At 41.8% G+C, this 16,738-nt stretch overlaps 1 protein-coding gene across 1 annotated transcript in view; it reads right to left on the bottom strand.

The window, feature by feature from the left end:
- Positions 1-16,738, bottom strand: part of LOC126427238 (ankyrin-2-like) — a 58,434-nt gene that overhangs the window by 17,845 nt on the left and 23,851 nt on the right. Inside the window, exons 4-5 of the mRNA XM_050089478.1 lie at positions 8,952-9,513; positions 4,451-4,600 (exon numbers count right to left, since the gene is read on the bottom strand). Of these exons, the coding sequence (XP_049945435.1) occupies positions 4,451-4,600; positions 8,952-9,513 (712 nt within the window). The remainder of the gene's footprint in view (positions 1-4,450; positions 4,601-8,951; positions 9,514-16,738) is intronic.

The following is a 16,738-nucleotide window of genomic DNA, read 5'->3' as shown; positions in this document are numbered from 1 at the left end:
TGGCACGTTCGAAGCCTCTCCGTTTCTGAGGCTATCATTCGTAGGCACTTAGTCTTTCATAACTTGTGATCTTTTATGTAAGTTGTTTTACGCCTTCGCACAGCCGTCAGCGAGGAAGGTCTTAACTTTCTTCTACCTGTACATCGATGTGCTTATTGGAACCATGCATAACAAAAGTCTTTCTCGACACACGTTCTGCTCTCTTCTTGTTATCCTTACTAACACAATTCTCGACCAGTCTTTTAAATACTGTCGTAGTTTGTTTGTGTTCTGTTCTAACATTTATTTCCTTCTCCAGTAGTTCCCTCATCGCTTTTTCATATTTTATTAGGATTGCGTCCCTCAGGTTTTCGTAACTCTATAAATTGGTATAATTCCTTTTCTGTCACGTACTTTACTGAGATTCACTAATTTTGAATATACTACATACAATATATTTTAAACTTTTTCCTCAACAGTATGTACACTGTGCATAACGATGTTGTATGTTTTGCAGTGTGCATGTTTGCTTGTCACCTCAAGCAGAGAGGTACCTGGCATTTCTACAGATTCCCGCTGTGGTCTGTCTCTTTAATAATTTTTTTGTATACTTTCTTCTCGTTGGCTGTTAGCATGCACCTCTTCTTGTGTTACATCACCTGCATTACTTTTATGCACGAGATTTGGCAAATGCTTGTCAGTTACCAGTTCGTGATATAACTTCAGAATAAGTGTTCTGTCTTCCACGATTATGTATCATTGTGTGTGAATTGTATTGTCCACCTATGGCGTACGAGGCTTCTAAATGTAAATTGAATCTACAGTTTATGCATGCCCATGGCTTACTGTCCTGGTTCACCAAAGCACGAAGTACTGGAATCTCTGTGGAACAGGCGTTGTATTCCCTTAAATTCACGTATGGACTTTGTACCAAAATATAAACTTTACAATTCTTCTTTCGCTCCCATATATCCCCTTGAATAATAAAGAAATTCGTATGTCACACAATAGCTTATTTTATTACGCCTTAATTATATTAAGAAAGCATGTTGAATACTGTCATTGTTGCTAATTGAGGGCATGTATACGCATTGTTCACATGCAAAATACATAGTATTTGACTTTAACAGTAAGTGCATTAGCAATGAAATCACTATATGGTCCTGTGCATTCACTACAAACATGTAATACAGCTCTCTTGGGAGCCTTACTATGCTTCGCAGCAGGTGCATAAACACACTGCCTGTGTCCAGTGGCCTATGGAAGCACAGTGAGGCTAGGACACAGGAGCATGCTACTCAGAATGCTGCGTGCTTTTGGCACCACGTCAGTAGAAGCCTTGTGTGTGGTTCTGGGGTCTTGCCGCACTGACGTCATTATCCACCACAGAGCGGCGGTGTGCTGGGTCATGAGGGGTACACACTACAAGATTCCAGTAATAACAGGGGAAAACTTTGCAGACACGAGTCAATTAAATAACAGCCACCTTGAGACCTGAAAAATGGACTGGGAGATGACCGACAAAGGCCATCGTGTTTTCTCCTTCTTCCACAATTTACAGGTACAGCTTCATCAGAAGCATACAGATCCAAGCCGTGCCGTTGTTCACATTGCGACTGGGCTTGAACGGAGTGGGCCTTAGCTAAAGTACTACACGCACATGTGGGGAATATGGGTCTCCTGAACATGTGACATTACATTCAACACCCTCACACATGTAAGATCTGTAACAGAGCATAACGACATCAGAGAAATGCTACGAGACCCAGACAAATAGTGTGCTCTAAGCAACGCAACTGTTAATGTTTCAAGAACACTGCACGAAATCTACAGACGAGGAAACTCATAAGGCAGATCTCAGACAAGCACATAACAACCACAACAACACGATCCTTGGGAGGACACAAACTCAGACACACCACAGACATTGACGTAAATGCGGGAACAGAAAATGACACAAGCACAGCAACAACATCAGACAAAGACTCATAAGATGTTCAATACCTGAAACAGACAAAGAAAGATAACTATAAGAAAGGAGGCATCGCATGTGATTTTTTCATTTACCTGATATGCATTTTCAATGCAACAGTTAAAAATGGGAAGGAAAACGACTAATTGAAGAACTGAGACACTCATTACATCTAAGGAATATGCTATATGGTGAGGCGAATCTTTAGGTACTGTGGTTCCACTCCAGCCTATGACATTGCTTAAAGATAAAAACATCATGCTCAGAGACATACAAGATAACAGCACACATACGACATGTATATGGGTAACTACATCTAGCCATGGCAACACAAATAGTGCAATAGTATGCCCTAGACAAGATCTAATTAGTGTCGCTACTCCATAGACAGTATAAACAAATACACTCGCAGTCACTCGTGATGTATTTCATTTAGTAAGGTTTCTGCCAAGGCCCTCCCACATGGAATGGCAACCACACAAATCATAATTTATATGTTATATTTTGTTTTAACAGTAAAATAATATTTGGAGATCATTCCTTTCCCATGTTTCTATTTTCTGTTCTAATTAATATCATTTATTAATACTCTATTTCCTACAACTAATTTAATTTATTTTGTAATTCATTGTTATTACCCTCCTTTTATAGCTCAAAACTAATTTTACTAGTGATGTAGAACAATGCAGTATTATATGTAAAATTGCATAATGCACGACATGCTTTTTAAAATGTCAGGTAGCAGGTCTTTAAATATGTAACAAATGTAATGCAATGTGCACTCACAGTTTTTCGTAAAGTCATCTACCATTATCTGCTACCATCGACAATCGATTTGCATTAATATAAGTCGATATCAGGATCCATTTACGCAGAAATTTCCCCATGCTGAGTCAAGATCTGTACCCACAACACCTGTGACACACTGTCAATTGCAGGGATTTGTTTACAGAAGACGTCGTACGCCACTACACACGACTCGACCTGACCACACGCGCAGCTGGATTGCCGGATTAACATGAGCAGCCATCTTGACCATTATGTAGTGACCACCGAAAATTTGTCCCATACTGGATGTCGAATACGTATTTCTCGCTCATCACAAGCAGTCGCCTTTACTACTAGGCTGCCTCGCCACACGACTGCACGTGTGACTCCCAGTTTCGTTGAGGCTGATGTTCCAACAAATGATTTCCAACAACTACTGCTAGACGACCTCATATTCAGCTCTCGTGGCAGACTGAACCTCCGTCTCTTACAGACGCCATTCATTCAATGGTGCTATTCCGGCTCATCCCGTGAAACGTAATTAGAGTGTCTGCAAAATGAACATGGAAATAAGTGAGGTCGTTTGATAGGATGGCCTACTAGTTAAGGCTGCTTGTTGCAAATGTTAAACAAGTATTGTACACCCAGTATGGCGCAAGTTTTCAGCTGTTACTAAATACTGAAACGTCAAAAACTAATTTGAAGAAAAAGTGCAGGAAATCACATAAAAATTAAACTTCACTCTACAACATTCCATAACCTTATTCTCCTGATGGATATTATTTTTACATCTTTTCCTTCATAATGACCCATCATCATTTCCTTTTGACGACCATAACGAACTTGTACATAATTATTTATTCACATTAAAGTAATATTTTAGTTACAATGCAAAGATGTAGCTGTAACACCAATTTGATACAAATTTACTTTAGGAGATGGGAAACCACCACTGAAATGATAGCTTTCACCCGACACACCTATTCATTCACTACATTTGGAGAGTAACGGTGTGCGGGACCGTAGCCCAGCTTCATGGAGACGGTTGCGAATGGTCCTCGCCGATACCCCAGGAGCAACAGCGTCCCTAATTTGCTGGGAAGTGGCGGTGCGGTCCCCTACGGCACTGCGTAGGATCCTACGGTCTTGGCGTGCATCCGTGCGTCGCTGCGGTCCGGTCCCAGGTCGACGGGCACGTGCACCTTCCGCCGACCACTGGCGACAACATCGATGTACTGTGGAGACCTCACGCCCCACGTGTTGAGCAATTCGGCGGTACGTCCACCCGGCCTCCCGCATGCCCACTATACGCCCTCGCTCAAAGTCCGTCAACTGCACATACGGTTCACGTCCACGCTGTTGCGGCATGCTACCAGTGTTAAAGACTGCGATGGAGCTCCGTATGCCACGGCAAACTGGCTGACACTGACGGCGGCGGTGCACAAATGCTGCGCAGCTAGCGCCATTCGACGGCCAACACCGCGGTTCCTGGTGTGTCCGCTGTGCCGTGCGTGTGATCATTGCTTGTACAGCCCTCTCGCAGTGTCCGGAGCAAGTATGGTGGGTCTGACACACCGGTGTCAATGTGTTCTTTTTTCCATTTCCAGGAGTGTATTTTATCGAAAAATACAATAAAGTGAAATTCTGTGTTTGGATAAGATCACTTGGCTAACGCCCTCATAAGTGGTATAGTGAATGTGGAAATCGTGCATGTATAGCGACAGTACTCACCTCAGGAAAGAGACGGAAGCATCATCAAATGTGGGAGTGGGGCAGGTAGCTGTGTGCTTTGCATCTGGAACAGGAGCCCTGCTGCAGTTTTTGTGGCCCATGTGCAGCTGACTGGTGGGGGTGACCTCGCTGTCTCCAGCGGCTGGAGTGCTGTGCAGAGACACAGGGTGTGGTCACGCAGTGCACGCAGAGGACAGAGCGCAGCCTACTGCAGACAATGCTGCTGAGAATTTGTCCAGACACAACTAATAGAACACACACTTTCAACATCAGTAGTGGGTCCTCTGAGACACTTACCCCTGTGCTAATCGGTTTAGCCCCCACACTAGTAGCATCGCTTAGCAAACAACAGGCTGAATAAATTAAAGTACAAATAAAAGATACAAGCTAAGGTCAACATTTAGGTAGAACTGATATGACAACTAGTCATCAGCGTAGTTTAAATACATAAAAACAACATTCCCACAGAAATAAAAATGGAAATAATCTTTACATGTTCAACTTGTACCATTATCATCAGATAGTATCGGTAGCTGTTAGCGACTTGGCTGTAGGATGCACAGTTGGTAAACTACAGAAGAGTAGGTTCTGAACTGTGCACCAAAAGAAATTTAGAGAAGCAAGGGTTACAGAATGTGTGATACTGAGCAGCTACTCCCTTAATACGTTTAACTGTCACCAAAATAGGCAAGTAAATATATTTGTTTCACATTGGCCAACGAGCATTCTCAATAAACTAGCGAACATTGAGCATTAAGATAAAAAAAGGCAAAGTACTCTATACATACACTTATGCAAGATATGTAATCGTAAGTTGTTATTCGAATGAAAATAGAAATTCTGTTTAATTCTTATATTCTACATATACAGTTCTATGAGACTGTGATAAGGAGATTTGCTGTAGAACGAAGGAAAGAGTTGGATTTAAATTAAGGAGACATGGGTTACATAACACAGGAGACAATGTAAAGTTGTGTAAAGACGCATTAAATCATTATTAGTCATTACATGTGACTAAAGTAAACTGTGGTTGCTACAAGTGAGGAGAAGATACAGATTGATAAGTGGAAACTCTATCAGTGATGGAAGCATACATAGGGTGTTTGGAAATTCTCTTTACAAACTACTAGGACTTTTAAAGGGGAGAGAGCACGTAATATTTTGTACAGGAACCCCGTCTGGAAACGTACTGTATGCATTCTACGACAGTTTGAGTTCACATGTTTAAATCATGCAATTCTGCTTCAGGAAGTGAATTAGGCATGATGTAGTACAGTTATTAGGTAACAGTCCGAAAGTAAACATAACGAAGCATCCATTTATCAGTTCCGCACATTTGTTTTCATTAAAACTTAAACATTACCTTCTGCATGTACAGTATGCTAGGTAGATTTTTTGTTTTGGGGTAATGTGAACACACAATATTTAAGTGACAATACAAACAAGAGGCTTAGCTGATAAAGGGATCTTTCGCTGTGTTTCTTTCGAATTGTTATCTAATAACTGTACTGCATCACGCCCAACTCAGCTGCTCAAGCAGAACTGGATGAGTTAAACATCTGAACTGAGACCGTCATAGGAGGGAAACGGTATGTTTCTGGACATGGATTCCAGTTCTCACTCCCCTCTACAAATCATATAAGTCTCTAACGGAAATTTCTGAACACACACACTCACACACACACACACACACACACACATATATATATATATATATATATATATATATATATATATATATAATTGAAAACTATTGGGCGTTAGGATTTAATGGAGCATTTGTTAAGTGATATAGCATATAAAAATGATAATGAGACAAAAGGTCTTATGAATACTCATATTGTGGGAGATGTATCTGTAACTGCAATGTATGGGCTAGGGAAGGTCCTAACACTGTGAAGTTCTTTGGGCAGCCTTTAGAAACAGCATGGAGAAGTACAAGCAAGGCCGGCAGGTTGCTAGACAACTGACAGATGTTCCACCAAGAAGCACATACAGCGTTTTGACTAATAAAACCACCTCTCCTAATGTGCTAGAGAATGGGAATGTCCAAATTACAGCATATATCCTTTGGAACAACTGAACAAAATGCGAAAGGAAATGGGAAGCGTTGTGTGGATCTGCGCATTTTGTGGATCTTTCTGAGTTGTAGAGACTGGTCTGTTGTCTCCTGAAGTGGCCGCAGGCTGTTTGAGGAGTAAGTACCTACAGCTTCCTGCAGACGTACTTGTGTCACCTCCTGCAACGGAAGTCTTCCTCATGATTCTATTCAGCCCCGCACCCTTCTTCTTGGAACCTAGCACACATCTTAAGACGTGTATCTCATAACACTGTACTACTTGGGGAGAATAAACAAAGTTTGTTCTGTAACCGTAGGTATATTTCAGAAATGAACATAGAAAGTGAAGGAGAAACATAGAAATCAAACTGCAGTAGTAATGTGGAAATAGCGATCAGTCTGACCGTTTTCTGTACAGCACCTATTTTTTCCAAGGTTTAATATTTATGTCATGACAACATCAGAGATGGAAAGTTTTAAATTCTTTTCTGATCTCTTTGAACTGCGCTGCAGAGTTCCTGGTGTTAATGTCGGACTACACGCTTGTTGATCGACGTCATCTTTCCTTTATGCAGCATATGTCACTTGTAAGTATCTCATTGTGAACACCAGCAGAGACAGCAGAGAACAATATATGTAATAGTGAGTAAAGAGATTTATAGTGAATTGCACAGCACACAGAATAAAGCCTGTAGGCTCGCTGCCCTGGCTGCTCGTACTACACATCTTGTTGTCCACGGTACATCTGCTGTGAGCAGCACATCACTGTGTCCACCACTGAAATGGCAAATTTACCACTTATTCAGATACTTTACACCAGAACCTATAAGGCTGTTCCACATATGCAGTTCAGTACAAGTAATGACCGCAAATAATGTTAAAACCACTTATAAATCAACGAATAATTTAGTTCTAAGATGACTTTTTTAACCTAACCTATCCGTTAATAAACCCAGTTGGATCTAGTACTTCTCTAAATCAAGCAGGTGTGAATATTACAGTTTAACAAGTCAAGGCTGCATAATATTAAACACGAATTCTTTACAGACGAATGGAAATGGTAGAAAGCGAGCACGGGAAGACCAGTTTGGATTCAATAGAAATGTTGCAAGACGTGAGGCAATACTGACCCTACGACATATAAGATAGATTAACGGTAGGTAAACCTACGTTTGTAAGATTTGGGGACATAGAGAAAGCTTTTGAGAATGTTGAGAGGAATACTCTTTTTCAAATTTTGAAGGTGGCAGGGGTCAAATACAGGGAGCGAAAGGCTATTTACAATTAGCACAGAAACTAGATGGCAGCTATAACAATTGACAGGCATGACAGGGAAGCAGTGTTTGGGAAGGGACTGAGACAGAGCTGTAGCCTATCCCTGATGTTATTCAATCTATATATTGAGCAAGCAGTAAAGGGAAAAAAAGAAAAATTAGGAGTAGGAATTAAAATCCATGGAGATGAAATAAAGACTCTGAGGTTTGGCGACAACACTGCAATTCTGTCACAGACAGCAAATGACCTGGAAGAGCAGTTGAAAGAAATGGACAGTGTCTTGAAAGGAGGATATAAGATGGACATCAACAAAAGCAAAAGGCGGATAATGGAATTTAGTTGAATTAAATCAGGTGATGCTGAGGGAATTAGATTAGGAAATGACAAACTTAAAGTAGTTGATGAGTTTTGCTATTTGGGGAGCAAAGTAACTGAAGATAGTCGAAGTAGAGGGGATATAAAATGTAGACCAGCAGTGGCAAGGATAGCGTTTCTGAAGAAGAGATATTTGTTAACATCGAGTATAGGTTCAAGCGTCAGGAACCCTTTTCTGAAAGTATTTGTATGGAGTGTAGCCATGTATGGAAGTGAAAGATGGATGATAAATAGTTTAGACAAGAAAAGAATAGAAGCTTTCGAAATGTGGTGCTACAGAAAAATGCTGGAGATTAGATTGGTAGATCACATAACTAATGAGGATGTATTGAATAGAATTGGGGGGAAGAGGAATTTGTAGCACTTGACTAAAGGAAGGGATCCGTTGGTTGGACATATTCTGAGGCATCAAGGGATCACTGATTCAGTATTGCAGGGCAGCGTGGGGGGGGGGGGTTAAAACTGTAGAGGGAGACCCAGACATGAATATATTAAGCTGGTTCAGTAAGATGTTGGTTGCAGTAGGTACTGGGAGATGAAATAACTTGCACACGATAGAGTAGCATAGAGAGCTCCTTCGAACCAGTCTGTGGACTGAAGACCACAACAACAACATTAATCTAACATGAGAAATCAATGAAAGCATCGCGAGATATCAGAAAATGTCTGTCAGTGATGGTGTATTTTGCAGCACACATACACGTAAAGATACTCAGGGGCTGGAAATACACGCACACACACAGAACTACACAGGACTGGACAACGTAGGCATGTAGCTTGTCTTGTGCTTACCCGGTTTCTGCTGCTGGCTCAGACAGCAGCTTGAGCACTTCAATCAGATCTTCAGGCTGACAATGTAGCGCATCTGTCCAGCCCTTCGTGGCCATCACGTGTAAAATATGAGTCTTTATGAAGGCGGCGGCGGCCTTCTTAAGGCTGCTACAGGAGTTCCGAATAGCGAGCACAGCTGTGGTCACCGCAGTCTCAACAGACAGCTGTGCGGCCAACTGCTGCTCGCACTGTGCCTTCAGGCCTGACAAGCCGTACTTATCAGCCGCGACCAGCAGCTGGGGGGCCATTCTGGCCAGCTGCGGGGCCTGCAGGGTATACATGTAGGCCAAGAGATGGCGCAGCAACTGGCCCCCCACGTCTGGGACTGTGGCCTCCAGCGTGCCGTGGCTGAAAACAGCGGCGAACACGGGACTCCTGGCGGCCAGGACGGCCCTGTGCGCTGCCAGACGGGTGTCGCCCGCCACCAGAGTCACCACGGCGCTGTCTCCAGCGTCCAGCAGGGCGCCCAGGTCCACAGTGGGAGCCTCTTTCCCCTCCTGGACCTGTCCTGCTGTGGGCGATTCTGAAACACAGCGTCACTGAGTAGACCCTTCCCCTTGCACAGCACCCTCCATGTGAGAACATGCTTGAGCCACAAGTGGATCTGCGTCAACCACCACTTCCTAACACTAAATGAACTAGACTTCGCCATACCCCTGGTAATACCATGTGGGTCATTTTTACCCGCAGTAGAAAACCACCATTTTGTTCGTATCTGGGTGGTATTATGAGTGTCTTCATGTTGACAATACGTCTCTAAAATGAATAGTACACGGTCAAATATGAATTTTCTCTAAGTAAACATTTTTATTTTATTTTAAATGTTACAGAAGAAATTCCACAATATTTCGTAAATTTGGTAAAGCAATGTTGTAATGTTTTTCTTTATAAAAAGATTGAAACTGAATCAAAACATATTGTTTATGTGAGTATTAATAGTATTTTTCCTTTTATAGAAGAATAAGATAAGCACCAAATATTAGTGAAACATTCTAAAAAGCAGTAGGTGACTAAAATGCTCTGCATTTTTTGTAGTTATTGCAATGAAGGAAAAAAAAAACATAAGAACAAATTACTTCAGACTATAATTATAAATATTTAAGTATATTTAAGAAAAAGGACGTGACAGAATTGCCTACTCTGGGATTCAGAAAGCCGACAACAGTTTTTGTTCGGCATCTTTTGCACACATACTTGTTGCACTTGACGTTTTATTTCCCTTTGTAGTTTTGTTATCAGCAGGAAACCTGAATTTGAGAAGAACTTCGAACTCCTTATTGGCCAATGCCAGTATGGAGTGCCTGTACGGGGAGACTGAGTTTTGTCTGAAGTGTGTAAGAGGCAGCGAGGTCATCTGCTACTCTGAGGATAAGGTCCCGCCGTGAAATCTTATTAGAGGTTTTTTTTTTTGGTCATTAGTCTACTGACTGGTTTGATGCGGCCCGCCACGAATACCTTTCCTGTGCTAAACTCTTCATCTCAGAGAAGCACTTGCAACCTACGTCCTCAATTATTTGCTTGACGTATTCCAATCTCTGTCTTCCTCTACAGTTTTTGCCCTCTACAGCTCCCTCTAGTACCATGGAAGTCATTCCCTCATGTCTTAGCAGATGTCCTATCATCCTGTCCCTTCTCCTTATCAGTGTTTTCCACATATTCCTTTCCTCTCCGATTCTGCGTAGAACCTCCTCATTCCTTACCTTATCAGTCCACCTAATTTTCAACATTCGTCTATAGCACCACATCTCAAATGCTTCGATTCTATTCTGTTCCGGTTTTCCCACAGTCCATGTTTCACTACCATACAATGCTTTACTGCAGACGTACATCCTCAGACATTTCTTCCTCAAATTAAAGACGGTATTGGATATTAGTAGAATTCTCTTGGCCAGAAATGCCTTTTTTGCCATAGCAAGTCTGCTTTTGATGTTCTCCTTGCTCTGTCCGTCATTGGTTATTTTACTGCCTAGGTAGCAGAATTCCTGAACTTCGTTGACTTCGTGACCATCAGTTCTGATGTTAAGTTTCTCGCTTTTCTCATTTCTACTACTTCTCATTACCTTCGTCTTTCTCCGATTTACTCTCAAACCATACAGTGTACTCATTAGACTGTTCATTCCGTTCAGCAGATCATTTAATACTTCTTCACTTTCACTCAGGACAGCAATGTCATCAGCGAATAGTATCATTGATATCGTTTCACCTTGTATTTTAATTCCACTCCTGAACCTTTCTTTTATCTCCATCATTGCTTCCTCGATGACCAGATTGAAGAGTAGGGGCGAAAGGCTACAGCCTTTTCTTACACCCTTCTTAATACGAGCACTTCGTTCTTGATCGTCCACTCTTATTATTCCCTCTTGGTTGTTGTACATATTGTACATGACCCGTCTCTCCCTATAGCTTACCCCTACTTTTTTCAGAATCTCGAACAGCTTGCACCATTTTATATTGTCGAACGCTTTTTCCAGGTAGACAAATCCTATGACAGTGTCTTGATTTTTCTTTAGCCTTGTTTCCATTATTAGCCGTAACGTCAGAATTGCCTCTCTCGTCCCTTTACTTTTCCTAAAGCCAAACTGATCGTCACCTAGCGCGTTCTCCATTTTCTTTTCCATTCTTCTGTATATTATTCTTGTAATCAGCTTCGATGCATGAGCTGTTAAGCTGATTGTGCGATAATTCTCGCACTTGTCAGCTCTTGCCGTCTTCGGAATTGTGTGGATGATGCTTTTCCGAAAGTCAGATGGTATATCGCCAGACTCATATATTCTAAACACCAACGTGAATAGTCGTTTTGTTGCCACTTCCCCCAATGATTTTAGAAATTCTGATGGAATGTTATCTATCCCTTCTGTCTTATTTGACTGTAAGTCCTCCGAAGCTCTTTTAAATTCCGATTCTAATACTGGATCCCCTATCTCTTCTAAATCGACTCCTGTTTCTTCTTCTATCACATCAGACAAATCTTCACCCTCATAGAGGCTCTCTATGTATTCTTTCCACCTATCTGCTCTCTCCTCTGCATTTAACAGTGGAATTCCCGTTGCACTCTTAATGTTACCACCGTTGCTTTTAATGTCACCAAAGGTTGTTTTGACTTTCCTGTATGCTGAGTCTGTCCTTCCGACAATCATATCTTTTTCGATGTCTTCACATTTTTCCTGCAGCCATTTCGTCTTAGCTTCCCTGCACTTCCTATTTATTTCATTCCGCAGCTACTTGTATTTCTGTATTCCTGATTTTCCTTTCATCAATCAACTGAAGTATATCTTCTGTTACCCATGGTTTCCTCGCAGGTACCTTCTTTGTACCTATGTTTTCCTTCCCAACTTCTATGATGGCCCTTTTTAGAGATGTCCATTCCTCTTTAACTGTACTGCCTACTGCGCTATTCCTTATTGCTGTATCTATATCGTTAGAGAACTTCAAACGTATCTCGTCATTCCTTAGTACTTCCGTATCCCACGTCTTTGCGTATTGATTCTTCCTGACTAAAGTCTTGAATTTCAGCCTATATCTGCTCCTGGGTACGCCTTACAATCCAGTATCTGATTTCGGAATCTCTGTCTGACCATGATGTAATCTAATCTTAGAGGTACGTAACTTAAAAATTGTGCGAGCGTTAATCATGGCGAGGTCAAAGAAAAGACACTTACTTACAGGGCATCGTTGGGTAACAACTCTGAGACTGTAGTATCTAGCGATGTGGTCATAAACATCTACTCCATCCTTAGTGTCATTATAAAACTTCACTGTTTCTGGAAGTTACTTCTCAGTATTCTCAGTCTTCTGACATCCAGCATGCATGTTACTCAGGATACGGATATCTTTTACGTTTTCCCATCGTAATCTGTGAGGAGATGGTCGCCTGACTTGTGAGTGTGTTGCATACAGTGTGTCGTCTCCACTTCAGCGCTCATCTGCCTGTTTAATTTAGGTGAATAAGCTGTCAGTTGTGACGTTCCATAAGGGCGACGCGACTGACATCTGCTGTAGTGTAAGAGAACTGTTAGCAGTGCTCCAGACAGTAGTGTAGGGAGGGGGGGGGGGCGGTGGGATTCTGCACTGTATAATATGTTGTCTCGAATGAAAAACAGCCCACAGTTGCTCTAAATTTTGTTTATTTTAAATCTAGACCAAGGTTTCTGGTATAATAATATAGCCGTCTTCAAAACTCATACACACAAATAAATGAATAATGTCTTAGACCAGCAGCTGTGTCAAGACAAATAAAATAGTTTCAAGACACATAAGCCTGTTTCGAACATAAATAAAATTACATATGGCAACGTATGTCCTCCGCCACTACCTCTGTTATACTGTCGCTGCCACGATGAAAGTAATGAAGTATAATATGTCATATGTTATTCTGTAGTTTTGCAATGTTACTCCGCGTAGTTCTGCATGTCGCCAGTCCATAGAAAACGGAAAGCCTCGCTGACATAATGTATCATTCGAGAACCGAATACTTCGTATTTAATGTTCTTTTTGGCCCGAAGTATAATATACTCTAACAGCTCGTGAATAACGTCGAGGCGTGCCCAGATCATATTTAGTGACAGCAAACCGGTGTTACCTCATATCAAACTGTGCGTTAAATAGGTATGGGTCAAAAATGACCCACATCGTACTACTGGTATAACAGATAAATTTTTCATACTTCCAGGTGCGTGAGCTAGGGGGGAAGAAATTTTGGTAAGTTGTACAACCCCATAAATGATGAAAAGTCACGGGAGCGTTTCGTCGTGCGATGATTAGAGAGGCGGGTAACGGCCTCGAAAATCCATTGTGGGTCAAAAATGACCCACATAGTACTCCTAGTAGAAATATTGTTCTTCACAAGTCTGTACAACAATACGACATTCTTCCTGTGTCAAAATAATAAGTCACGTGAATACCCACATATCCTTAACGACACCATTTGATCCAGCACATCTTAGATTCCACCTTCAATGAAGTGGACAAAGTCATGACGAAACTGTATTACTAATGGTTTGTGACAAAACGGCGACAAATCAGCGTCCATGTACCTGTCGTGGATGGCCACGTACTCCGACACTTTGTTGCTGATTTAGGAAATTAAATCGCTGGAGGAGTAAAAAGCGAGGAAAAAGTGATAATCCGAACAAAACATAGAAAAAAGATGTTAGCCTCTAAAACTGACTGCTAACACGCCAGTAAAATGCTTCCAAAAGCGCGTTTGTTGTGTTGCATCTTGTAAATGTGTGATCTGGACTCTGTGATGTAAGGAACTGAAAAACGGAATACTTTTGAAATGTGTTGTTAAAGGCACACCGTGAAAAGTCAGAGGGACTAATAAGATAACAAATAACGAAATCAATAAAATAATGCTGGCTAGAAGGGGTTTGTTGATTATCTGTTTAGGTGAAATGGACATATATATATATATATATATCTATATATATATATATATATATATATATATATATATATATATATATATATATATATATATATATCATCATAAAAATACCAGAGGAAGTCCACGGTTGAAGTTCGAGAATCAAACTACGAGAGATGCCAGCTGCTACAGCCACACAGAGGTGGCAAAATCATGGGATAGCGGTATGCACTTTCACATATGGCGGTAGTCCAGCCTACAAAAGGTATGAAGCGGCAGTTTATTGGCCGAGCTGTCGATTGTATTCAGGTGATTCACATGAAAAGGTTTCCAGCTTGATTATAGCCGCACTACGGGTATTAATAAACTTTGAACGCTGATTAGGAGGAGGAGGTAGACAAATGGGACATTCCATTTCGGAAATCGTTAGACAATTCAACATTTGGAGATCCACGGCGTCAAGAGTACCTCTGTCCACAAACAAGGCAGTGGTCGACGGCGTTCATTTAGAGGCCGAGAGCAGCGGCGTTTGTCAGTGCTGAGAGGCGAGGAACACTACGTGAAACAACCGCAAAAATCAATGTGATACGTACGATAAACGTATCCGTTAGGACAGTGCAGCGAAATTACGTAAATGGGCTATGACAGCAGGTGGACAACGTGAGTGCATTTGCATAACGGCGGGACTTCCCCTGTAGCCGTTCTCCTGTGCTCGTGATCCCACTGGTTGGACCCTAGACGACTGGAAGACGGTGGTCTGATTGGATGAGTCCCGATTAAAGTTGGTAAGATCTGATTGTAGAGTTCGAGGATGGTGCAGACCCCGACGAAGTCATGGTGCAAGTTGTCAACAAGACACAGCGTAAGCTGGTGCTAGCTTCATGTGTGGACTGTGATTACATGGAATGGACTGGGTCCTCTGGTCCAACTGAGACGATCATTGGCTGGAAATGGTTATGTTTGGCTGCGTGGAGACAATACACGATCGGGCTGTAACTATGAGATAAGTATTTGTTCGCTAAGTATAAAAAAAAATTGATTACCACATGAAGCTACAACAATTCCAAAACTTTTCTGTGCCTAATGCAATTTATATATTTCCCCTCACTTTGCAAATTTGCCAGTATCGTACATTCAACTTTATTTAGTATACTCTGCCAAAGAGGACGGTGTCTTCTGTAAGTACTGTTTGTTTTTCGCTATGGCGAGTCTGGTAAAGGTAGTAATCAAAATGTTACAGCCCTGGAAAACTCCAGGTTTCTGGTGTGGAAGCATGATCTTCAATATTTCAACATCCAGGCGTGCAGTACTTACTATATAGCTACTCTAATCCATTGTCAAAATTTTGTTCACATGATGATGAACAAGGCAAAAGATATGAAACATCGCCAGGACTAAGGCTTGGTGGAGCAGGTGGGAAGGAAACAGAAAAGGGCTAGACCCTTTCATCGATGTGGTGATTATCTGTGGATGTCAGGAGATTGCATTAAGGCCCCCTTAATGACTTAGATCCTACTGAAGTTGATAAACAAGATGACAAGTACATGGGTAACTTCCGTGCAATTATAAAGCACGTTTCTGAGGACAGGCCTGTGACTGTGCTGCATCTATGTGGGGGAATTCCTGTGGGCCTTATGCATTCATACAACAGAACTACCATTTAGCTGTTTATTCTCACTGTGGAGCTCATAATTTCTGCAAAATCCATCTGTTTTTCGTTATTGAGTATCCCAGTTGAAGCAAAAAAATTTCTTAGTTCCATTATTGTCTGTTCGAAAGGAAAATTAACTGTCACAATTTATAATTACAATCAGACTATACCTCCTCTGCGTTTCCGAACAAAATACAATTCAGTGGATTTGGCTCCACCTAGATCCCTGGAGCCGGAACTCAACATTGAAATGACCAACAATCAGTGAGAGCTCTTTTCCAAATCAGAAGCCTACTTCTCGCCGGTAAGTTGTCGTCATCAATAGCGTAGAGACAGTAGCATGAATCGGCCAACTCTCGTCGATGGGAACCGTCCACAGTGATCCCTGGGTTTCCTTAAATAGTTATTCTTCAGGAAGAACCGTGCTGTCCCACTCTAACTCGTGACCGTATACGGGCACGGTTTGCGATAAGGCCAGCGACCTCTTACTTTTGCCTTTCGAGATATCTATTGGTCTGTAGTTCTTGGTGCGCCTTCTGAAAATCTTGCGTGGCTGTTATGGACTGCATGAGTGTTACATTCTGTGGCATACATGGTACAACCATAATTCATATTGCCACTGCCCGCCATTCTCCATTCTCCCCCAAAAGTGCATCTAGGCCACAGCAGTCCCTGGAGGCCTCGACCGTGTTGGAGCATTCACCATTCTGGGGGGGGGGACTGGATCCACTT

Source organism: Schistocerca serialis, chromosome 11, assembly GCF_023864345.2.
Source record: "Schistocerca serialis cubense isolate TAMUIC-IGC-003099 chromosome 11, iqSchSeri2.2, whole genome shotgun sequence".
In the NCBI taxonomy this organism is placed as follows: domain Eukaryota; kingdom Metazoa; phylum Arthropoda; class Insecta; order Orthoptera; family Acrididae; genus Schistocerca; species Schistocerca serialis.
This window is presented reverse-complemented; position numbering and strand designations above follow the sequence as displayed.